The following is a 24,876-nucleotide window of genomic DNA, read 5'->3' as shown; positions in this document are numbered from 1 at the left end:
TGACTACTCCCCAGGCCAGCTGAGCGCCGCTGCTTTTATTGGCTTCAGTTCATGGCACCGCGTGCTGAACTTACTTCTAACATTTTGTAACGCAGCCTCTTTGTGTGAAAAAGGGAAGGCTGCTTCTGTGGTTACGCTTCAGGCTTCATTTCCAAGCTGTTTTCACAGAAAAGTGATGCTGCTGGTGAGCAGCCTCTCTCTTCCCCTTACGCTGCCCCTCTCTCACAAACTCTTCAGAGCTTTTTAACTGAATAGGAGATGCCAGTTAAACTACTTCTTCAAGGGGAAAAGGAGGACAAAGCTTTAACAATACAGTACAGGAATACAGAAGACCTTTTGGTAGTTTTATAATGACATTTTATTCAGAAAACAGTCTGTATAAAAATATTTACAAATATTTTGATTTTTCTGAAGTTGAAATAAAATGCTATTCCTATGTTCAAATCTACATTTTCTTCTTCCACTACGTTTTTCCCCGCCTTGTCTTCAGTCTTCTCCCAGTAAAGGCATCTACTGAACACTGACCTGCTGTGTGAGCAATACTAAGCCCTGTGCTGCGGCATTTGTGTAGTGGGAGAGGTTTGCATATGCTGCTTCAGCAGAAACTTGACTGTTATGCAGGGAGATGGGGGTACCCCCTCTTTCCCCACCCCTGCAGGAGGAGCAGGATTGCTGGGGGGGTCTTGCAGCTGGGTCAGCCATGAGGTCAGGCCGAGCTGGTCTTGGGACCCTCCAGTGTGTCAAACCTTACTTCAAAATGTAACCTCTATGTTGGCTACAGCACCAAAGTACTGGGCTTCCGCTTCTCAACTCTGTAGCAAGCCACAGCGCTGTTAAACATGTATGAGTCTTCCAAAATATAGATGGACATTTACATCAGGTTATGTAGAAAATGTATTCTTTCAAATTCATATTTTTAGTGTACATGGTGCTTTTCATTTAATACAAAGCAAGCAATGCTTAATTCTAAACACAGTTCTGGACAAAACCTCATTTTGAGTTCTCTGTGTGAGGAAAAAAAATCACAAAACCAGCCCATTTTCAAAGGAAACTGTACAGGGCCCAATGCATGGTGCTGCCAGCAACGCTGGAGGCTGCCCCAGGCAAAGCTTTCTGCAGAGCCCCGTTGCCCACCCGCAGGGTCCTGCAGCAGCTCGGTCATATGCGCTGGGAACCAGCTGCCCCTTTCTCACAATCCTACTTTGGAAACAAGCACGCTCACGTGCTGCTCACCATCACCTAGAGATGCTGTTTGAAACAAATGTTCACTTGTAGCCATCACTACAGTATAAATCTAAACCCTACAAAACCGTATTTGACCAGAACTGTTACTCATCCCATCACCTTGAAAAGGGCCTTGAAATATTCTCTGGATTGTAATGTAGATACTATTTACAAAAATGTAATTACCTCTGTCATTTTTCTTTTGGTTTAGAGCCTAAACAGGTAATATGAAAGAAATATTTAATGTTTCCAGGAAGGAGTGGTTTTAAATAACAGGCTCAAGGTTACAGAATGCGCTGCTAATGGTTAGTTGTGATGGAGCTTGCAATAAATTATCGAGAGTGCTCTGAATAACCACAGAAGTTTTAAACAGTGACTACTGTGATTAGTTAACAGGTGTCTGAATGAAGTGCATTAGAGGCATACACCGTGTCTATCAAACCAACACTCTGATTTTGCAGCCCTCTCCACATGCGACTCAACAGCCCGAGAGCACTCAGCTGTACAAATCCTTTGTGTGCAGAGCTGGATGCAAGCCTCTGCGTGCGGGTGTACACGCACAGGCATGCCCACTGTGAGTAGTGGAGACGTGCAAAACTGTCCTCTTGTAAGCGATGCCTTCCCCTGGCAAAGAGGCGACCCCTGCCAATGGAGCAGAAGTACCAGAGGTGCAGCTAGGAACTGAGGGTGGAGTTACGTTGCTCCAGTTGCTTCCGTATTTGCGACTGGAACAGAAAGACAATCCATTACTGTTTGCATGCATGTGGATGTGGGCAAGTACAACCAACCCAAATACTGGTATTTCTAAGGAAGTAAATGCTTTCAAGCCTTTACGTTGTCTTCTCATTGCTTCCTTTGTAACCCAACACATGGTCTGTGCCAATGCTCCATATTGTTTACTATCTACACAACAACATCCCTCAAGATGGAAGTAGTTTCTTCTTCCTAATGAGTACACGTGTTAAAAGCACATCCCAAACATGCTAAAGTGGGTTTGCAGGTATATACATTATGCAAAAAATGACATATTCCAGTCTAGTTGGCCTGGAAGCCAGAACAAGTACTCCCTTCTTGCAGATACTGAGAACTGTTGCACCTGGGTGCTGCAATGCTGGGGGTTTGTGATGGCACCAAGGGTACTGCTGCCTGAGGCGTACTGCCATTAACACCGCACATCATCTTACCAGTTTCCATCGCAGTATTTTAATCCACTCGTCAGCTTCTATTCCAGTTTTCGCACACAGGTAGTATGTCCTTAGTGGGAACACTAAACTGTAAGTAAACAAAACTATTCCTTAAATTGCTAGAACTGGTACTTCTTCCTAAAACTGAACCCAGCTGGCCTGCACCAACAGTTGTTTAAACAGAGCAGGGCAGGGAGGCCGTGCTCCTATTCAGCCACCAGGAGGGAGGTTAGCCAAGAATGGTTTACAGTCATTTGCAGCTCGGGGAAGACGCTGCCCCAGACCCTTAAGGGCAAAGACCCACATTTGGGCACAGAAGCAGTTACTGTGTGACCTGTAGCAATGTCTGAACTGGGAACTGGACTGTACCTAAGCTCCATAGGCCTAGATGATGATTATACATGCTTACAGAATTAGGAAAAGAAATGCCTGCTACACATAGGCCTACACCCTTCCTCCTTGCCAAGAAAAAAACCTTTTGCCAGCGGCAGTTTGGCAAAGCCATAAAGGACTGACAGAGGTTAGCTGACAGAAAGACTTGTGAGTTAAAGGAAGAGCAGCATCACAGCCAGCAGGGGAGCTTTCAGAAGTACCCAGTGGTTACGTTTCACACTTCCCTGGCTATTTTGACCTTCCCAGCAAGGTGGAGAAAGAACAGCAACTTACCAGAAACAATTGACTCTTTCCTGGGAATAGTCAAATTGCACGGCTGAGCATTCAGTTAAGTCCAGTGCCCGAATTGGTTCTGTGGCCTTGAAAATAAAATGGATTTAAAATGGGAACACATGAAAACAGAAGAATAGCTTGGTTCATCTTCACTGCATCTAGACCTTTACAGGCACACTAGGTTTTTCCAGGCATAAGTACAATACCTGTAACACCATGAACCCAAACTAGCAAGCATAACATCAGTGCTAACATAATATGAATTGAGCTGAATATAAAAAAAAAAACAGGTCAGTTCAGATCCAGAAAGACAGAGGAGATCTCTACTGCAGGCAAGTTTGAGCTGGAGGCAGACTGCTGAGGGTTTGTATGATGCATTATAACATCAATGATACAGCAGCAAATCTAATATCACTTCTAGCTAAGGTTTACTGAGACAAGGGGATGGTTATAGGTCTTATCAGGCCTAGCCAGCTGTTGGAGATTTAATTAATTCCTAAGTGCTTTAAAAGGATGAAGCTGGGTAGGGAGAAATGTAGAAGCAAAGCTAAAGTAGTGCTTGCAGCAGAAGTGATAAGTCTGGCTGTGTGAGTGTGTCTCAAGTTTCTTGGGACAGGCTCGGGTGTAGGGGAACAGACTGTGTGTAACTACAACCCATCTCCCTTAAGAGTTTTATTCTCCCTAGGTGTTGGAGTTCTTTCATTTGTTTTGGCCTCACACTGTGAAGCACCTCAGAAGAGGCAGATAAAGCAAAACAGCTTGCTCTCTGCCCAAGCACCCTTAGCTCTTCCCATGGTCCTTCATCAGGTGTATAGAAGTGTCTGTTCTTTCTCACCTCTCCTTATGTTCTCCTCTGGTTCAGTGGGTGTTAGTTACACGCTATGCTAGAAGAAATCCCCTCCTGCTGAGGTGTGCTAGCAAATACTGCCCCAGGGCCAGCAGCATGTTGCTCACCTGTAGGTATCTGTGCCCCCACAGCAGCAATGGGAGTGCCAGGAGATGCCAGAGCTGCTGCCCAGGAGGAGGCCATACTCCTGACAAAGACGCCTTCTCACCTGGTAAGTCACAAATGCTACTCAAATGTTTGGAGTGCTGCCCTTTGAAATGTTATCCTGGAAACTTCATTCATGTTGGCTTGAACTGAAATGAAAACTGACGGAAGGTCCCATAAACGCATAACCGTTTATAAATGGTAATGTTTGGTGAGAGAGGGCAGTTGTGTCTGCTATTGCATTAAAATGCGTTAGATGCTTGAAATAGGGTTTGGCAGGTGAGGAGGTAAACAGGTTGGCTGTGTTCCTGAAGGAACCTGAACTGGAGGTATTGTAATGGTGAAGAAACTCTAGAGGTACTTCTTATTTTGACTCAGTTTAAGGTAGAAATGGAACAGCAACTGTAAGGACACAGTTTGTCCCAGATGCAGCAGGTTAACCTGCCTCAGAGTGCTAGGAAGGAAGACATTTTTAAATGAATGGTTTGCTATGTATACTGTGCGACCACTGGAAACAAAAGGATGAAATCAAGGAATGCAAAATATACTACTAGTATTTGCAGAAATATTTTAATAGCACCTCTGTCTGTTAGGCTGTGTGGCAAAGCTACCAATAAAAGCTATGTTGTACTCATAGCTTAAAATTCACTGAACAAAGCAACCAAAAAATGCACCGTAAACAACAACTCTATCTAGTAGTTAAGACTGACAAAGCACAGTAAACGTCTTCCAGCTGCAAAACTTACTTTCTCTTGGTTGAAGTCATCAGCAAAACTCTGACTTTATTTGAAAGGTCTGACCCCCCTGACAGTATGGGAAGCTTTAGCTTGGGAAGCTGTGATACAGATGCAAGAAGCCAGAGGTATGAGGAGGCTGCAGCTGCCTCTCTAGAGGTTTAAAGAGCAGAACTGGTGTTTGCTACTTACTGTCTGGTCTTTGAAATACTTAAGTTCATTCCTATGCAGTGTAAACCACCTTGTCTTCCAATTCTGAAAGATCAAGAACCGATGGTAATTGTCTTATGAGAATTTAGTGTAATGTTTCTTAGGAAAGCAAAACCTTTAAAGCTGTTGACTTGCTCTGGTTTACAGTTGTGCTTTGTTGTTGCTCAAAACACAAACTGTTCCTCTCTGCAGGGGAATGCAGGTGGAGCTGTTTCAGCTCCCCATTGTCTCTAGCTTCTGTGGGTGATTGCAGAGTGGAAGCAAGGAGTAAGAGTTTTCCTTACCTTGACTATTTTGCCCTGTTTTATCAAATATCCTTCTTTCGTACCAAGCTGCAAAGTAACAAGGAAAGAGATGGGGGTTAGAGACTGAGCTCTGCTTCTATTTCCCACATCCTCCTCTTTGCCTACATCCAAAAGATGGAAGAGCAGCCTGTTCTTGTGGAAACTTCCTGTGGCCACTTGCCCTGTCCTCACTCCTGTGCTCCCCTCACACAGCTGGATCCACCACCAGGGTAAACACGGACCTGCGCTGGCTCTAAAGGCAAACTCTTAGACTGTGCTCCCCTCAGCAAGCTTCTGGCCTGTATCTTCTCAACCGAACGCAGCAAAATAGTTGCAGTTATGGTTTATTTAGTAAAGTCAGATGGTTGCCTCTGTACATGTAACCAGAAGCACCTGGGGTTTACCTGACAGTGGAATTATCCACAGAAACTGCTCTTGAAATGCAAGCGGTGAAGAAAGTGTTGTTTTACTTAAGCGTTCTCTTCTCTCAAACAGTCACATGCTTGAGAGAAAAAACTTACATTCAATGTGCTTATTGAAAAATCGTTTTTTGAACAGTTTCTCTGCCACTATGAGTGATGCTGGGACTTTATGACTTCTTCGATACTGAAACTCTGTGTAGGGACTTAGCTGTGAGACTGCAGACTGCTGAAAACCAAATTCTTGCGAAGTTAATTACTACTTGCTCTGGAAAAAATAATGCCTTTTTATTGGTTGTATGTGGAAGGCAAGTTTCTCTGGAGGTTAAAGTGGAACTCAGCCATGAAGCGTTGGTTGTGAGACAGCGGAAGTGGTTCTTTTATCAACTCAGTTAACCTGTATTAATGCTAACTCTTCCTCTTTTAATTAGATACTATATTTTTTTGAGAAAAATATTTTCCTCTCAACACAGAGCAATACTGTTCTGGAGAAACCACCTGTCTCACTTAGGTATGACTAACTAGGGATTTAAAGCCTCTAATTACTGTCCAAGTGAGTCACAGAGCAGGTGCCTAAATGAGTATGTTCTCTTGTTTCTCACACCAGTAAGGTACAGCTTTTAACATGACGTAGTTTTTAACATGACGCAGCTTTTTACTTTGCTCAAAATTACTAGGGCTGAAAGGGTGGAGGCTCTTCTGTCATATTGCTCTATTTTGGGTTTAAGTCTGTCAGAATACAGCAAGCTGTCTTCCTGCTTTAGAACAAGGTGATTCTAAAATAATAAAATCCAAGTGTGAAAATGCCAAAACCCGCTTCTGAGTAATGTACCTTTCAGGATATAGATACTCTTATTAACTAGGTTGTACAGCGCTTCAGTCGGGAGTTTCCTTTTCCAAATTCATCCCTGCCTGTCTTGCACATCTTTGAATATTTTTTTCAAAAGGTCCCTTTTTAACTGACTTAGAAAGTCAGAGATGCTCTTTCCTTCCTTCCAGTTAGGAAGGAGGCTGTATATTGCCAACTGGGCAAAATAATTCTAACAAAGAAAGAAGACTGCAAAAATAATAAGTAGTTTATGTCTGCCAGGACTACTATCTGTTTCTTGTCATCTAATCCTCATATTCACCGAGTGAGACAAAATGCAGTAAATCCTGTAGCTGTTACTTGGTTTTGCTACTTTATGTATTCCTCTCTTCACCTTTCGGGAGGGAGAGACTTCTCACTGGCTGTAAAGGATGTTTGGCCAAACAAGGGCTTACTGTGCAACCTGACACATGTATTGTTGCATACAGCCTGATGAGCGTTGTCAGAAAGATGTGAGAAGTGTTGGTTTTGTTTTGTGTGGTGAAGTCTTTTTTGGTTTGTTTTTTTAATTCCTGATAATGTTACTGCTAAGATGGCATTCTGAAAGGAAGATAATGGGAGAATGAAAACCTTTCACATATTCTTCGTTTGGATGGTCAGACTCACCTAGGCCAGCTGCAGACAATGTTTTCCCAGTGACAACATTGAAGGTCTCAGTGACAACTGTAAAAGGCTTTATTTGTCATGGGACTGTACTTAGCAAGTCTGTGTTTGTTTTGCCTTGGTCAGCAAAGGCTTCCTGTATTTACAAGCTCACAAAGAGAGGAATTACTGGTGTTATTCCACAGCTCACTCTAGCAATCATACTAAACTCAGGCCAGGAGAAGCACCCCTCCCACCAGAACACAACTTACTGAGGGAGCATTTGGAACAAGATCACTTTCTGTCCTTCCCGTCTGCATTGCTGTGTGAACTCGGACAGACTCATAAATGGAAGGTTCTTCCACTTCCCGTGGGTAGGGATGCTTCAAGACAATTAAGGTTCCTGGAGAGAAAAAGAGCAGGAGTAAGTCATCTGGCAAGACAGTCTTAGAAAATAATTGGCAGTAGCTGCCTGTTTGTGGAATGGTTAACTTTACCTTTTCGTAAAATTAAAAAGACATAAGAGCTAATAACCTCCCCAAAATCTGTGTGACACTTCCTGTAAGGGGTTTTCCTTGGAAGGGGGCAGGACTCAGGCCACACCCACATGAGAAAACAATCAGATGCTTTAAATGACTCTCCCATACTGGTAAAACTAGAGAAATATTTCTAACATGCATCATCTGAATAGTTTAGACTCTGTGAAGGGTATTTTCTACAGAAATCCACCCATGCAAGCCACAGAGGGGCACCTGCCCAGTGTCATTTCCTCGGCTCTGTCGTGTTGCTCGGAGTCCTCAGTACCTAAATCCATTCCATCATCGCTACAGTGGGAGACGATTTGTTCTTACATCTCTGAAGACAAAAGTGAAAACCCTCTTTGCTACTTCTAAGCAGTAGGTAGTTAAACCCCTTCTGCAATGCATGGTAAGTGGTGAAAAATTAAGACAGCAACAGAACAGGGCCATCAGACAACCCCCAAAGACAGGTGTCTCCTGTCTGGCTTGAACTTTTTTTCCAGTCAGGGAGTAACTAGGTAATACAGAACAAACTGAAACACAGATTTCATAGTTACAGCTGAAATGCTGACCTACGCTTTCACTGCACCCATGAAGATGCAACTACAGACATTATCACACCTGTTTACACACAACTGTAAAAGTTGTAAATATATGGTACCTTTTTAAAACCTTTACACTTACTACTGCTTGCAGGGAATCACTTGATACATTAAATTCCCCTCCTGCACAGGCTGGGTGAGTAGGCAGGATTCTAGACTAGATACGAGGCTGTAACGGTCCTCCTGGTTTTGCCAACAACCCACTGCTTGCTGTGTAAACCACTTAATCTGTCAGAGCTTCGGATACAGACTTCCTAACAGTAAGCCTGCATTACCATCGCCTTTAACTGTTTTACCATAGCTCCTTCCAGTTAGTAACATTTTGATTATAGCCGTTCTTTGTTCTCCAAATAAGGTCATGTTTATTGCACATTCTCTGCAAAAAGCTGCATTCTCAATAGTGAATCTATTACACTATTCACAAGAGTGAAGAACCTCCTTAAAACACTAACTGCTATACCACCTAATCTTATTCTTTAAAAATAATGTCACAGCATACCAAATGCTGCTCCATTTGCATTTTATGCTGCTATTGTTAGCTCTTAAAGAGGAGGGATGATAGAATTGGTAAGAACTTGGACTTGAAACCTACAGGTGACTGAGTAATTTAAAAGTGAAATAAAGTTTAAAGTACATTATGTAATGGGAAGGGCTACAAAAGGAAGTGGAAAAATTGTATTTGAAGTAACCAGCTGAAATCTGTTTGCAGGCACAGGGGGTGTATGCAAATGTGATATATTCAACCTGCAGTAGGTAAAAAGTCAAAATCAGTTTAATTCTCTCTGGCCTTGCAGAAAAATAACGCTTTACCATTTAAAATGAAATTGAGAACATGCCCATCACCAGTCTACAGAAACTACTCTTAAGCTCTTGCGCAGAATCAGAGTACCATCATCTATACACCATGGATAGAGAGCCCTGTTGCAGAACTGGGAGAACTAGTTTAACATTTTATACAATACTTGTTTTTTTGCTAAGTTCTCCATGGTTTTCCTTCATAAAAGATACTCGCACAGTTACCGGATGATTCTATTCAAAAAGAATCAGTAAAAGCTGCGTGTAGCAAGATTCTTCTTGCATGTTTGTGCATGATATCTATTTCTAAGGAAGAATGAAATTTAGTCCCATTGCTGAAAATGTTGGCTTCAAGTGACCTTGGCTTTTTTGTCTGGGTAATGACTTAACATTTTCATGTTTTCAAAATAATTTAGGTAAAAACTGATAAACCAAGCAAATGGGTAAGAATAACATCTTGACCTTGACACCTTGAATAAAGATAAAAATATAGAAATACGGTAAATGTATTGCTTAAACCTTGTTATTGAATAGATTCAGCTTGCCTGTTCAATAAACTATCTCACAGAACACAGTAACCCAAATTTCCTTTTAATTATCTGTACTTCAGAAGGAAGTGTACCCATTACACTGCAGAAAAACAGATGTGAGTCCATGTAGCAATTTGGAGGGGCAAATGAAGCCGTAGTAAGACAAGGTTTGTTGGGCTTCAAGCACAAACCTGCAGCTGTCTAGTATGAAAGAACCACTGTTCTCCTTAGACCAGTTTGCAGGGATGCAGGCCTCTGTGTTTAAGTACTGATCAAAGAGAGTCTGGTGTGCCTCTTCGGACACAAAACAAGCTCCAGTGAAACAAAACTTAAATGGAAGATAGTGGAAACCATTACATATTCTACCTCATGCATCTCTGTCCATAAGCAAGGAGGAGATGCAAAATGTTATCACGCTATCTTGCTTTACTCTCTCATTCCTGTTCTCACACTGTTTCTACAGAAACTTGTTTGCAAGTTGAACAAGGAATAAGAAAAACTGGTCCAACTTCTTCCTATTAGTGCCTGAGCCAAAGGTCACTTGCTGCTTTTCACTGAAGGGAAGTGTGGCCTAAGAAATCAGACTCTATTGCTGGCCCTTCTGCCAACCTGCTGTGTGACCCTGTGTTGGGCTGGTTGTTCTGCCATGCTGATACTTGGCTTTGAGTGGGCTCCGATGAGCCCCTATCCTCTCTTTGGTATAAATTAGTTACCAGGAGACCTTTGACACCTGTATCTGAAGGAACACTGCCCCAGTGCTGTCTCTTCCTCTCTACTGCTACCCGTGGTAAGGTAAGGTGGAAGGTTTCTTGATGGGATGTTCAAATGGCTTTTCTTATTCTGTAGCACATCCAACTTAAAGAGGTTTCACAGAGCCAGCAGAATCTGATTAGGGAGCTTTAAGGCAACAAGTGAGCCCATCATTCAACAGTGTTGATTCTGTCCACAGAGATCACATAACACCAATGCCCTGATTACTAATGTCTGTTAACATATGCAGGGAAGGAATGGAGAAATACAAGTTTTATATGTCAACTGAAATCTTTACAGTGTTAGGCCTGTGGGTGCATATCAGATTTCACAGGAAAAACAGCTTACTGGCACAAAAGATACATGTAGGAACTCTGTGTTTGAAACACTCTTAAAAGCAACTTAAAAAGAGAATGCTTTGAAAGACACAAGTGCCATATTGAGTGTACCACTGCATTTTTCGGGGGGGCAGGGCCAGGAAATTGCAAAGCAACCCTTGAATTTAATGCTTGCGTTACGAGAGCACTGGTGTATATTTAGCACGTGGCATATTACAGCTATTGCATGTGCCAACTATTATTTAACTGATCACTTGCGTATATAATTAGTACTACTCTGAGTTATTTGCATACACTTTTTACACAGGATGCTGAAGTTTTTGGCACTAACTTATACTGACGCATCTTCAACTCCTACATTTGAAGCTAAACCTAAAACTGGCATTATGATAATCTGCATCTGTTTCTCCAGGGATTCTGGTCTGGTGGTGTTCAACTTGCTTGTAGGAATCAAGTTTAATCTTCTGACTCTTAACTCAGGTAGCACGTTGGCTGCTAAAGAAGCCTGTGCTTTTCTCTTTCATAAAAACAAGACAAATCATTGTGATGGCAGATGGCATCAGCAGGCTGATCCGCTGCAGACAGAAAGGGAGAGTTAATACAGGGCACATTCCCTTCAGGAAAGAGGAACGTATCACTGTAGACTTCTTCCTTGGATGAAGAATAGTGGAGCTAAACAATTCCAAGCCCCTTTTCCATTTATTCTAATGGGGGGATTTCAGCTTCATAGGTGAACATGTGTCTTCCCACTGAACACCCTGCTTTGGTTTTGCCCTTCTTGAGAAGGTTCTGTTCCTCCCAGTACATGGTTATTTTGAAATGCTTCCCTCTCTCTCTGAGAAATCAAAAGGAGGCTATGCCCCCGCGGTTAGCGAAAGCTCAGTAAGCTTACATGTAGTTTGCCTTCAGAGTACTTAAAAGAGTTTTTGAAGAGTAACATCTTAGATACTTGAGGTTAATACAGACGTGAATTTCTGAAAAGGAACATTTCAGCAGTAGATTTACCTGGTAACACATCAGAAGCTCCTTTTACTCAGATCTGTGTGAAGTATGACTACAAATGTGTTCATACAAACACATGGCTCTCCTTACCTGTTTCGCTTCCAATTAAAGGCTGATTTGCAAAATGCATGACTAATTCCTTCAGGCTAGAAAATTCATTAAATCCAAATTTGAATGAAGTTCCTGTATGTTCAACGTGGAAGTGTTTCACAGAATCTTTTCCCCTAAAATAAAAAAGGAAAATTTGTCAAGGCACAAATGCCAAAGCCATTTGGCATGTATGACCCTTAAATAGCGGCTTCCACTACAGGAATTCTGGCCCAGATTACAGGCTGAAAATCATTGTCCTAGCAGTAATACTACTGCCATTATTGTCCCTCACTAATACTCAACACATCTGAGATTCAAATTTATTAAGAAAAATCTAATTGCTGCTTACAGATATGAGATGATGAAAGCCTAGAAAGGCCAAGTCAAATTAATTCTTCTGGCAATCAGTAAAAAGACTTATAAACGAGGTTTTCAGCCCGCTGTCTAAGCAGGATGATACTCTTTCACTTACTAGGCTTTAGTCTTCACAGTGTACCTGTATTACTCAGTATATGTCTTACTTTTCAGGTAACATCCCAATCTCATTGAAAATGTCTTCTGTTTCTCTTTCAAAAATAGGCTGTCTCCTTTTTGCACCCAAACAGGGATTTAATAACCTAACTTTAGATACCTAAGGCTTTAGAATTTGTCTGCTTTGTCCCTGTACTCAGGAGAATGGTTCCTTTATGGTGGGCACTGTCAAATATGAACCAGGGTCCTTTGTCGGGGAAGTAATAGCACTTGTTTATGAAAGCTGATGGTATTTAGAGAAGTGTGCAAGGCCACACTTCCTGGACGGGCAATTATTTTGACCTCAGAAGTCAGTGAAGCACTTAGTGCAAGTATCTCTCCTGCGAAAAAGTTACTTCTGTTTCTGAAAAAACATCCAAAATAGTCCAGAGAAAACTCTGTCTCAAGAAAAATGTATGTAGCCAATATACTGAAAATACAAAGAAAGGGATGTATAGCATCTTTTCCATTGTTTATTGCCACTTCTGCAGGAGATTAATTTCAAACAGGTATTTAAACAAACATTTACCTTTGAACAGTACTCATGATATTGCAGAACATGCCTCTGTTGACCTCCTGCATGTTTTGCACTACAGTCAGCTGAGACACCACGCGTGCCAGCCAAGTGCAGGTGCCGTACAACAGCAAATAGCTGCTGTGACTCCGATGCAATGACATGGTTTTCATCTTTCCATTTAATTTCACAAGAAATACAATGTTGCAATGAGAGCAACTTCTACTCTATTTCCTAGTTCCTTTTAAAAGTTAGCTAATTTAGCTGGGGGGAGGGATTTCAGGCAGTATGTGATCTCAGAGCTGTCAATAGAAACCTCAAGGGATGTCTAAGCATTGTTCCCTTTTAAAACAAACTATAATAATGACTGAAGTTCCTTGTGAGGCAGAGGCAGAAAGTAAAGTAAAAGCTACAGAAGACATTTTAGGAAAGAAAATGACAGCTAGAATTGCTAAAATTATCCTTTCTACAAAAATGTATCAGAACAAAATGGAATTACTTATTAAGTTTTAATATAAGTCAAAAAATTGAAAGGAAAACTTACAGTTAAACAGTACAAAAATATTAAAACATTTTAAAATCAAAATTAGTGTTTCAAGCAAGCTGTACCACCAAAAAACTAATGTAAGAGAATAAAAGACCAAACTCCAGTCTGGGATATTCAGTTCACACGGCAATGCAGTAAGTAACTCTTGTTCCTACATGGAGAGCTGAACAAGGGATTGGAATTGGTCTGAAGTAGACTTTTCTTTGTCTTCTGAGACTAGAATTTGTTAAAGCAGCAATTTTATTTTCATTAACGCTTTAGCTTTTGTCTCCTATTAAAAGAACAGCTATTTAAATTTTATTACAGTAAATTGTTTACTGAGTGCCCTTTAAACCTAGCCTCAAGATATATTTTTTTAAAAAATGTCTGAGGTAGATTACCTCAAATAGTGTTTAGTTACATTTTAAAGCAAAAAACTATTAACCAGTCAGACAATGATTCATTTAAAATTACTTTTTTTAGGGAAAGCTATTACTTAAAAATGCTACTATTCTTTTTCCCAAGACTTGCACTCAATTCAGCCATTGCTACTCTGAATACTCATTTTGTAACATAACCATCAGATCTGTCGGGCACCCCGCCAAGTTCCCTGAATAAATGGCTGTCTGTAGCAGTAATAATTTCAGCAGTGTATGTATAGGCACACTTGCTCCTGGGTCTTCTGTCAGAGATGAGTGAAGCAATTCATATTTGCCTTTTATACCTCTGGGGAACAGGCTATGTGCAAATTGCACTTTCCTCAGTTTCCAAATGACTACACTTCCAAATTATAACAGCTCCTGGTACTGAATATGCAGAAAGTCACAATTTCAATGGCATATGCTGTGTTCCTATCTATGAGGGTTGTGAATAACTAGCATCATTATACTCATCAAAGTGACTTTAGCTTAAAAAGTTACTGCAATTCAGCTGAGCTGTGGCCACTAATTGGTCAGAGGCTCAGTTTGAGGCAGAAATGAGCTTGAGTACACTACCTTAAAATTTCACTGTAGAGGCTTAATCTATCATATCGTTGCCAAAGGCTAAAAAATGTATTTAAGGTTGGTTACCTCCACTTAGCTGACATGCAGGTACTACCTCGTGTGTCTAATGTGTACCTTTTCCATGTTGCCTCAAAAATACTGTGGCTTCTCTGCTCCTTGTGAGATTCTTTAAATGTGATTCAGTAGTGAAGTACCCAGGCCAGGCTACCTGTGCTCTGTATTGGCTGTGTCCTGAACTGATGTAAATTGCTGTAGTTCTGATGAATTCAAGGGCCTGACATCTGTCACTTGTGAAACATTGTTCAAATCAGTCACTAGCCGATTGTGACTGGCTAAGACTGAATTTTAGCCCAGAACAGAAGAGTAAAACCATCCAGTCAAACACTGGATCGTTCCTCAGAGATGACGGTTCCTATACAGTGATCCAGAAACTGGTGAAGTTATTAACTTGTATACTTACTACTACCCTCATCACAAAACTCTTCTACTCCCATCAGCTGTTTCTCAAACTCCTATAACTGCCATACAGATTTTTATTATGCAGACCGAAAATCTACAGCCAATCCATGGAATGATGTTTTTTTGCCAGTAAGATTAATTCATAGTTTGGAAAGATGAGACCAATTTTCAAATCCAATCCAACTATTTTTTTTCTTCTAACAAAATGTCATTCAGCAGGATTACTCCATTAGGAATATATATTAAAATAGTTCATGCCATAAGAAAAAATCTGCAGGTCATCTCAGTGCATGAGACATGCAAACAAACATGGGAGTAAGTAAAGATTTTAAAACTGCTAGCAGTGTGGCATTAGATAAATTCACTTCTGTCCATACTCTACCTTACAGAGAGGGAATACAAATCTTCCCTTTCGTTACTCTTCCTTAAGAGATAGCTTCCATCCTGCCCGTTGGAAAGCAGCAGCGCTTCAGCTGCATGTCGGGTAAGGTTATCATGATACCACCTGGGGAGACACAAGGGGTTAAAGCACCATTCATTCAGCTCTTAACTTTGACAGCTGCTGCTGGCTTATGCAGATGAGTTACAGAAAGAGGAAGGACTGCAACTAACACTGTTACAATTTTGAGTTACCATCCTTCTGGCAGGCACACACAGGTGACACAGAACTCTGCCCCTTTCAGCAGCCTCCTCTTGACAAGCACTATTTATTTTTTGTAAGCTACAAAAGTTGTGTACAAGCAGCTGAGAGTTTGCTCAATCTTAAAAAACCCTGCAAATTCTACTTGCATGTGCAACAAATTACTCAGGTCTATGCTGGTAAGGTGAAAGCAATTTGGGGGGGTGTGCAGGATCCTTTGTCTTTTTTCAGAATCTGCACTTCCTGACGTATCTACACGCTTTAGTACACTTCCTCTTTTGGGGCGAACAAGCAACACTTAAACTGCTCCCAAACTCTGCGTTTCCCACAACTCAGTTCATCTGCACTGCTAACATCTGCAGTTAAACACATTTGACTACACTTAAAATTTTCACTTGAAGCATAACCTTTTGGGAATAAGGAATAGAGGAAAGGTCCAAAATTAACTGACAGAATTTGAAGTGAAAATTTAGGAAATCTCGCTGTTGTTGCCGCTTGGCCGTATGTGGTCTGAGCAATGCAGGAAAACATCTAAATGCCTCTTCATTTAACTTCAGTTAAAACTAACTTCATTAATTTTTTTATATGAAAAATTCCACAGAAAATAATCCTGCGAAGAAGATCATGAAATGTTTATGGCTTCATTTCCACCCAGAATGATTCACAACAGAAACACCTGATTTCTTTCAAAAGGATCTCATTAGAAATGATCCTGAGACCAAATGCAAAAAAGAGCTGCAGCTATAAAAGGCTGGAGTGCCAACCCTCTAAGAGATGCCATGTGCAGATATTAATGATAGTTATACACACACACCAGAACCTCTGGTGCAGAAGGAGGCAGGGATACTGCACCCAGGGCACAGCTCTGCAGGGAGCAAGCTTCTCCCCTTCTCTGTATGCGCAGTGGTGCCGAGTCTCCTTCCCCTTCCTTTAAACTGTGTCTGCCTGCAGTATTGGGGTCAAAGTCTTTCAGCCAGAGAAATACAGTTTGACTGAAAGCAGAAGTGTGATCACAGCACTTTCCGGCATTTGTATCATGGCAGTCTTCAGACTGAAATGTGTAATTGTATACTCTTTCTCCTTATCTGTTCATTGCAACTTGCCACTAAACTTGGCATCTCACACAAAGTTTTAAGTCTGAATTTAGATGGCTGCCTATTTGAAAGGCCAGCTGGCTGATAAATTGCTTTGTAAGAGACTCCAGACTGTTAACCCTGTGGAAGACAAGATCCATGTGAAACTCAATACAGGCAGGGTATTGCTGCTTTGGCTCTAGAACGTGCTCTGTGGACCATCTACACAGTAGAATAAAATAATGAATATTTAAAGATCAAAGCGTCATCCTCTGAAACACCTGTTAGCCAAAATCCGCTTTGGGATTAACTGCCTAAGTAACAGTCAAAGGTCAGATCTGTCCCGATGTGATGAGGATCATATCAGCATGCACGCTTGGCCAGACCTACAGCTGAGAAGATAACACTGTGTTTTGGGGGGAATTTCATAACACTATTTCTCTCACTTTTGTGCAAAAGAAACATACATTTTGAAAATCTGTAAGTGATCATTTTCATAAAGGAGGCATATTCAGTTTGTGGTTGCTCATAAGTGCGCTGTTACCTTATTTCCGAAAAGCCTTTTACTAAGAATTTAAAATAGAAGTAACTTAAGTTTAATAAGTGTTGTTTAAATCTCTCTCTTTACACATAAAAGGCCAGTGACTAATGAAATTTTACCACTATGCAAAAAAAATAAACCAACCAAAAACCATGCACTTAATTGGGAAAATGTTGTTTTACAGAGCAGTTTTAAATCTTTGCTGACAAAGTTGCACCACTCTTCTTGCCTAAATATGCTCTCTCAGACAAAAATCCCCCAAATGTTACTGTGTTCCTTCTACCCAGCTTAAAAAGTAGAAGTGGACGTGAGACAATACTACAGACCTTGGTGCTAAAGAGACTGTTACACGTAACTATTTTTTTTTTTCTCCTCCTGACTGTCACAGATGGGTCAATCAGTAACAACTGTCAGGTTACTTGGACATTCCACTGTGAAAATGGTCACTCAAAATTTGTTCTAATTGCACGAACATGGTAAAACAGCAAATAGTGTGCACTCCCAATCCAGACTGCCTGATGACACAAGCACAAGTAAACACGACTAAAAAGAAACCAGTCCTGTGGTTAGACACTACTAGATACACTTCAGTTGACTTCAAGTATTTGTCAGAGGGGGAGCCCTTCTATTTATCTTATTTAGAAAAAAATCTTTAAGGCAGTTCTCTAAAATTTGCAGGTAAATCAAGGTGGGAGACGTGGCTCATTCAGCAAGACACTGTAAAGGGCAGTCACCTTTAGCTTAAGTTTTGGTTGTCTTCCAAGTGATACGTGGGGAACGAAACTGTTGATAGAAAATATAATACTTTACCTACCTTTTTACATTCTTAAAACAAGAAATTAAGGAAATCAAAAGGCTTTACAAACACCCATCTGTTTGAAACCCCTAGCAAGTGCTTCAAAAAGCTGAATTGTCTTAACTCTTTCTTTCTGAACCATGGTGCAAAAGTTGCATATTGGGCTGTTTCCAAAGGTCCTTCCAAAAGTCATCTTTATTTGACCCAACTTACAGTGTCTTGTATTCACTACAAAAAAATCCAGAAACATGCCCTGTCCTTTGACACTTGTCAGACTGAAAATTGCTGGTAGTGTAGAAATAGCCTGGGGTTCTTGATTCAGATTTCTCTGAAGAAATACAAGAAGAAAGATAAAGTCCTTCCCTGCTTCAGAGCCACTTCTGCAGAGTGCCCTTGGCCTTCCACGTCCTCCTGTCTCAAATGCACACATACTTCTGGGCAGTTTTTCTTTTCTAATTATTTCATTTCTCCTACAAAAAAATTCTGCATGCTCCCCTTTTTTGGGTTCCTTATTGCCAATCTGACTAGCAATCTCAGTTTCAGTTTATAATTGCTGTCATTTATCCATTCTTGTTACTTTAACCTTGTCCTAAATTACATTAAATCTCTTTAGCCCATACATGTAAGCATGTTCGTGTTGTCAGTGCGTGTTGTGGAAGGACCATGCTATTCTTCCCCCTCTTTGGAGTGGAAGAGTCTGCTGGGCCCATGAAAGCGTGTCTTCAGATAAGCACACAGGCCTCTACTACTGCAGAAGGTGCAATACTGCTCATGCTCCTCAGTGGGTGACTGTCCCTGTGGACAGCACCTCAGCTGCCTGAGCTGCAGGAGCCCAGCAGAAATGCATCAAATCTAATTCATCTCTCCACCTCTGAAAGGGAACAGAGATCCACATTAGGGAGAGATGGTCCAGATGTGCTCTCAGTAGGACTTCAATACTATTCAGAGCAGTTACTTACCCTGAGGTGGTTTTTTTGTGATGGTAGATCTTGGCAGGTTTTGCACCTTTTTTTGTATGAAAAAAAAAATCTTCTACCACAATTTTCTTACACTTTGAAATTATATGCTAGCTTCAAGGATGTATTCCCATTCTTAGTTTAAAGGAGTAGTACACTGTACTACTTGATGCAGTGAGTGGGGAAAGCACTGACTTATCTCCTTTGGCTGGATGCAATGCTCTTCATGTGTCTGTACTCCAAAATTACTACAAAATAGCCTCAAAATAGCCTCTATTCTCTGCATGCTGGATTTCAGATCAGATCTGTCAAGGCTTGGGGTTTTTTTTTAATTTTAATTTTTTTCCTAATATCAAAACCTAGAAGCATCACCTATCATCTGAAAGTTGTGAAGGGCCCTCTCTACCTCATGTCAGTAAAAATGAACTTTTGGCAATGCTTTTAATGGCACATGGGTTGACAGAGCTCTAGAGAACATACAAAAGGGTGAGAATGCTAAGATATAAGTTATAAATGGCATACAACCAAAATTGGTATATATTAGACATCCTTTCAATGCATCCCACTGAAACACTTAATCACACACCTATGTAAAGTACTTCGTTGGAATACAAGGGTGCCATTTCACAGGAAAAATAATTTAAAAATAGAAATATGAGGAAGTAACATCAGTGCATCCAGCCTTAAAGTTTGTCTTCTAACTGTAGGCTTTCACTAGTTCAGCTTCTGCTTTTCACTTCCATTTTCTCACACCCTTCTCTCAACTGCTTTTGTTCTGATTTTCACCCATTTCTTTTACCCGCTTTCTAGCTGTTGTAATTTTGCCCTTCTTTACATCAGAAATACAGATGAAGAAAAAAAATTCTTATGACCATTTGCCCTGTCCCAGTCACATGAGTTCCTCAATTTTCCAGTTTTATCATCATCTGATCTAGGCCTGTGGTCTAATTTCTCTTCTCTCACTAAAACTAAGCATGAAGGGTATAGTTCAGTCTTACCAAATACCATCTGTCTTGGTATTGTCAAACCTGGAGCTGGAGGAACACAAAATCTGTGCTGCAAGGGATAACAAAGAATGCTTGGACTGCAAAAGGAAAAATGTTACAAAAACTTGTTTCCTCTTGCCCCGTTCCCTTCACCTCCAAAAGACAAACAGTGTCACCAAAGCTATGCTATGCTGGGATGGAAGAAGTGTTACCAGACCAGCCTGTAATTACTCGGATGACGAGATATTCCACATTCTCACCTCTTGCGCAAATAATGTGACCTGCAGTGTGGAATTCCCCAAACTCACATTATACGTGATCAGCTACAGGAGTCTCACACTGCAGGCTGTCCTTTAAGCATAACAGCATTAAATGCGATTGGGAAAAGGGTTGACTCCAGGAATAGCCAGAGTCCTTTAAAGCAGAATCACAATGTCAGTTTCCTTTTCCTTTAAGCCAAGATGCTTATGTCTCTTTTGACAAACCTTAGTGTTTCATTTTAAATATTTTGTGGATTTAGGGAAGAAGCTAATGAATGAGCTAACACTTTTTTAACAACATGCTCTGATTTGGTCTTCATTTTCATTAGGCATTAGTTCCACCTATAAACACCTTGACAATGAAGCTGACACTAATCTGAATTTGCACTTTGAACTTGATTGTTTGACCACCCAAACTCTCCAAATAAATGTAAGCCACCACTTCCCTCACACTGAATGAAATAGTTTAAATAAAAATAAAAAAGGCCAAACACATCACTCTTACTTTCTTTTGTTGTGATGTAAAAGGTCATAAAGTCCATCTTTACAAGTACTGAGGCTCTGCAAAAAAAAAAAAAAATCCAATCTGATAAACAGCTGATCTAAATCTTTCAGTGAATGTGATTGTCCCTGATGATAACTGGGATTGTTAAATATTATTTCTTCATCTTTTTTTGGTGGCAGATGGGATACCTCTAGAGCAGGGGTAAAATAAAGATGGGGTTTGTATATATTGATTTATATTTTTTTCTCCCTCCCTCCAGCCTTGCTCTCACCAGCTCTAATATTCTCAGTGTAATTACAGGAGCATTAATCTGGAACAGTCCAGCAAATACCAGGTCCTCCAAACCTAGCAGAGAGTCAGAAAGGTTTTATGCTGTATACCAGTCTACACTGCTGTCAACTTTCCATTTTGATGACCAGCTGACCTAGTAAACTATGAGGATATTGTGGTACCCAATCTCCTTTTTCTTGAAAGTAAAGAAAAAGCCCTTCTCATTTCACACTTCTTCAAACCTTCTTCAACTTGAGTTTTGCACAGTAAAGCAGAAGCTCTAAAATAACCTGCTTCAAATTCCCCCTCAAAGGTATGTGATGAGTTGCTCCTCATCTGAATGACTGTTGTCTTTGTTGGTCTTTATTATGGCAATGACACATATTCCTCACCAGAACTGGGTCTCAGTTGTGGTAGATACTATGTTGGGTGTAAGGGGAACTCAGAACTGTGATATCACCAAGGTCTAAGTTTAGGACATAAAAACCTTTGTGGTGGTTGATACCTTAATGTTATGGTCCGGAGAGTGACACACCTACTTCTCACAGCTGAAAAAGTATTTAAAGTAAGAGATCTTTTAGACTATGCTACCAGAATGTTTGGTGAGGGCTTCTTTTTAGGAAAAAAGAAAAAAAAAAGTAGCTTTAATACTAGCTGAAAAAAAGGACTTTGTTTAAGGGAACCTTTGCCTGGCGTTGCTTATTCACCTTTAGTGCATTTAACTCAACACGCTGCCCTGAAGGAGATGCTTAGTATTTTGTGGTAGGGTAAAAGGTTTAGGTTTTCCATTGAAGTGGAAATAAAATAAAGATGCTACAGCTTTAAAAATGCCTATTTGTAGCCTTCTCATTTGTAGTCTTTCCTTCTCACTGGTAGCACATCAGGCTGCAGTTCTACAAAAGCATTTGTGAGGACAAACTCCTTGCCAACCAGCAAGGCTATTTACAAGCACAGGTTACTGGCATAAATCAACTCAGGCCATACAGTCTGGTAACGGGGAATCATGCTTCCCATAGCAGCTGCAACTCTTTTTTTTTTTTTTCCTGGCTATACTTTTTCAGGATGAGCACAATCTTACAGATGTAAAGGAAAAGGATATAATGGCTACTCTGTGTACCACTGCAAGTGACTTCATCTCATATTTGTTAGATGTTTCAGTAACAGGCATTTCATTAACAGGTTCTTCTAAATATGGGAAACTATCAACAGTGTGGAGATAGTAATTCCAAGTCTTTTTGTTGCACTCCAACTTCTTCACTAAGTAAATTAATCACAAAAATACATGAGTTGGTCCTTATCCATAAGTACTCAAGAAGCAAAAAACCTTCACTTTTTTTCATCTATTCTTTCTGAATACAGAGGTGATACCAGAGCTTTCTTGCTTCGTCAGTATCTTCACTGGCCTTTCTTCTTTGTCTCCCCTTCGCTTTGCTGCCACTGATCCTCGCCTCCCTGTGCCCACCTGTGCTGCTCCTCCAGCCTGTTTCTTCTCACCCATGGCAATGCTGCTGCTGAAAAATTCACCCAAGCCTTCCTCCTGTAAAAAGCAAAACTGACTGGCAGACAAAATGGGCAACTCACACTAGACAGGGAGCGATGTCTGTCACAACCTTTGGCCTTCCTTTTTGCTCCTTGGGTTTTGCCTTTGAGTGAGGGGACGTCCTTATAACGTCTGTGAACTGTCCACCTGTGGCTCCCGCGGTGCCCTGGGGAAGCCTGCTGCTGCCCAGGGCCCAGCAAGGAGCGGCTGGCATGGTGGCTGGATGGCTGCCCTCTGGGCCCAGGGCCCAGGCCAAGCTACAAAGAGATGGCCGAAGGGATAGTGCAGATCTGCAGCCGGGAAAGATGGGCAGCTCTGAGGACAAGCTCTGGGTTTGGTGCTCCCTTGACACGCAGGTAAGCAACGCGGCACAACCTGGGCTCTTCCCGATGGAGGAGGTTTCAACGTCACGGAGCTTCTCCGCACGAAGTTGTAGCTCCCTGCCTCTAACTCTCCACTATATCTGAAATGCCTGGCTGCACTCTGGTTTTTCTAACTATTATTTATTTCTCTCACTCATCTGCAGCACCCAAGCATCCTCTGTAGACGGGAGTCTGCCACCCTCTCAAACGTGCCACAGGGACGAGGCGCTGGGCTTCTCTGAGGGGCTGCACACCACGCGCGGCACCCTTCAGCGGCTCGTTAAAACAAACCCCGGGTTATCTTATTCTTCCCTTCATTACCAAATTCAGCACCAAGACCCAGCAGCCCCCACCCTGCCAGCTCCCGTCGGGCGGCCCGGCACCACCCGACGGCCGCCATTTCGCGGGGGCACCCCCGCGCCCCTCAGCCGCCCCCGCGGTTGGGTGGGGGCCGCCATTTCGCGCGGGGACCCCCGACCGCCGCTTACCCCAGCGCCTCCAGCTCCTCGTCCAGCGGCGCGGCGGGACGCGGATCCCGGCGCTGGGTCATCGTCCCGCCGCGGCTCTCCGCCTCCGCCCCGCCGGCGGACGACGGCGACCCGCCGCCGCCTCCGCGGGCCGCTGAGGAAGTGCGCGGACGGGGCGGCGGCGGGGAGGCACCTCCCCGGGCGGGTGCGGTGCTGTGTCGCCTCGCCGCCGCGGAGTGCCCCGTCGCGGGGAGGCCCGCCCCGGCCCCGACGGCGAGGAGGCGACCCCGCCCCGGGGCTTTTCGGGGCCCCTCCGGCCCCGTCAGCGGGGCCTGGTCGCTCAGCAGGGGTGGCCGGAGCCCCCAGCATAGCCGGCGGTGCCCGGTGTGCCCCATGTCTTTCCCATACTGGAAATATCTTATTCCCAGAATAATTCATATTTCCAATTACTTTAATCTATACATGCCAGAAATCCATATTCTGAAGTGTTTCATGTACGTTCATTTTTCTCTTGCAATGGATGCCCTTCACCTCTTCTGTGTCCACCAGAGTACTCGTGAGGAAATCTGTGGAGGTTTCTGGATTAAGGTGAAATCTCTATTTATTCTGTAAGTGTCGGGTGTTAAATACTGTACCCACCCAACCCCCATTTCTGTGGTTATCATCATCTGTCTCCATGCAGACTTTAAAGAGTCAAACTGCCTCTCAGAAACAGTAATAGGGACATAATTGCTGAAAACATACTACCAACAGGGAATGAAGTTGCATTGGAGGACTGAGCTCTGTGGATGAGAAATTTCTGAGCGTTATCTGGTGCCTGTCCTTCCAAATGCTTAAACGATTTGCTGCATACTAGAGTTTATTTGTATTCCCCAGTACTTCATGGGTAGTAATTATTATAGGTCTGCCAAATTCTTCACTAAACTTCTTTGACCAAAAGACAGGGTTTCAACGTAGAAAAAGAAATAAACAGCAGAATGCTATTTTCCAGTCACACAGACTGAAGTTTTCATCAGGTATCTAGTACTGAAAATCAATTTTTTCCAGAAAAACTGATATTTAAAGAGGCTGGAACACCTACTTATTTTCTTACAAGCAATCATACAAACAGCACACTCAGTGTGGAGATAAGAGTCACTTGGAACAGGTTCATTAAAAGCTTGCTGCTCCTGCGGGTCTCACGGAATCCGTTTTAGAAGAGCTTTCCTAGACTTCTGAATGGGGAAAGCTTCACAGAGTTTCCATATGTCAGATCAGATTCTCCTGCTGTTTGAGCTTCTAATTGTGCTTTCCCTGGCTGCAAGGTGCTCTGCTCCTGTACTTGACTGTTCACCTCGGCAGCCAAACATTCAGTTGTAGATACCAATTTTGCAAATAAACTGGGTTTTTTTCCCTATTAGGAAAAAATTACATTTTTTTAATTGAGAAAAAAATATTTTCTCTTCTTTATGAGTTTGCCCCTTCCTCTATCCCTTATTGAAAACTTGTGATCTGATACTGTCTTTGGTAACCTGATCCTGAAATCCACAACCTTTGGTTAGATAGCTGCTTTTGACACCACCACGGTTTGTTTGTATTTGCTGGATAGATTTATTTATTATTGTTCTCCTATTCTGAAAGCTGCTTTGTCTTCAGCAGTGCTGAACCCATTCCAGGTTATCTTGTTTTTCTGTGTTATTG

At 41.9% G+C, this 24,876-nt stretch overlaps 1 protein-coding gene and 1 long non-coding RNA gene across 3 annotated transcripts in view; one reads left to right on the top strand and one right to left on the bottom strand.

Moving 5' to 3' along the window:
* Positions 1–331: 331 nt before the first annotated feature.
* On the bottom strand, positions 332–23,332 carry DAPP1 (dual adaptor of phosphotyrosine and 3-phosphoinositides 1). 2 transcript variants are annotated; one of them, XM_074866815.1, is made up of 9 exons: positions 23,218–23,332; positions 15,183–15,305; positions 11,788–11,921; positions 7,435–7,565; positions 5,294–5,341; positions 4,992–5,054; positions 3,075–3,160; positions 2,409–2,496; positions 332–1,949 (listed from the first exon to the last, which is right to left on the bottom strand). In XM_074866815.1, the coding sequence occupies exons 1-9, from the start codon at positions 23,277–23,279 to the stop codon at positions 1,899–1,901; spliced, it is 786 nt and encodes a 261-aa protein (XP_074722916.1). In that variant the 5' UTR covers positions 23,280–23,332; the 3' UTR covers positions 332–1,898. The 2 variants fall into 2 exon arrangements, with proteins under 2 accessions (XP_074722916.1, XP_074722917.1); XM_074866816.1 differs by lacking the exon at positions 4,992–5,054.
* Positions 3,550–24,876, top strand: part of LOC141942814 (uncharacterized) — a 69,839-nt gene continuing 48,512 nt past the window's right edge. Inside the window, exon 1 of the long non-coding RNA XR_012628751.1 lies at positions 3,550–4,132. This is a non-coding gene — a long non-coding RNA (uncharacterized LOC141942814). The remainder of the gene's footprint in view (positions 4,133–24,876) is intronic.

The sequence above is a fragment of the Strix uralensis genome, chromosome 4, assembly GCF_047716275.1.
Source record: "Strix uralensis isolate ZFMK-TIS-50842 chromosome 4, bStrUra1, whole genome shotgun sequence".
NCBI classification, from domain to species: Eukaryota; Metazoa; Chordata; class Aves; order Strigiformes; family Strigidae; genus Strix; species Strix uralensis.
This window is presented reverse-complemented; position numbering and strand designations above follow the sequence as displayed.

Coding starts and splice junctions, on each gene's coding strand:
- DAPP1 (XM_074866815.1), bottom strand. CDS start 23,279: ATGACCCAGCGCCGGGATCCGCGTCCCGCCGCGCCGCTGGACGAGGAG. Junction 3,161..4,991: donor AGTATTTCAAAGACCAGACA/GTAAGTAGCAAA, acceptor TTTATTTTCAAG/GCCACAGAACCAATTCGGGC. Junction 1,950..2,408: donor AAATACTGCGATGGAAACTG/GTAAGATGATGT, acceptor TTTCTGTTCCAG/TCGCAAATACGGAAGCAACT.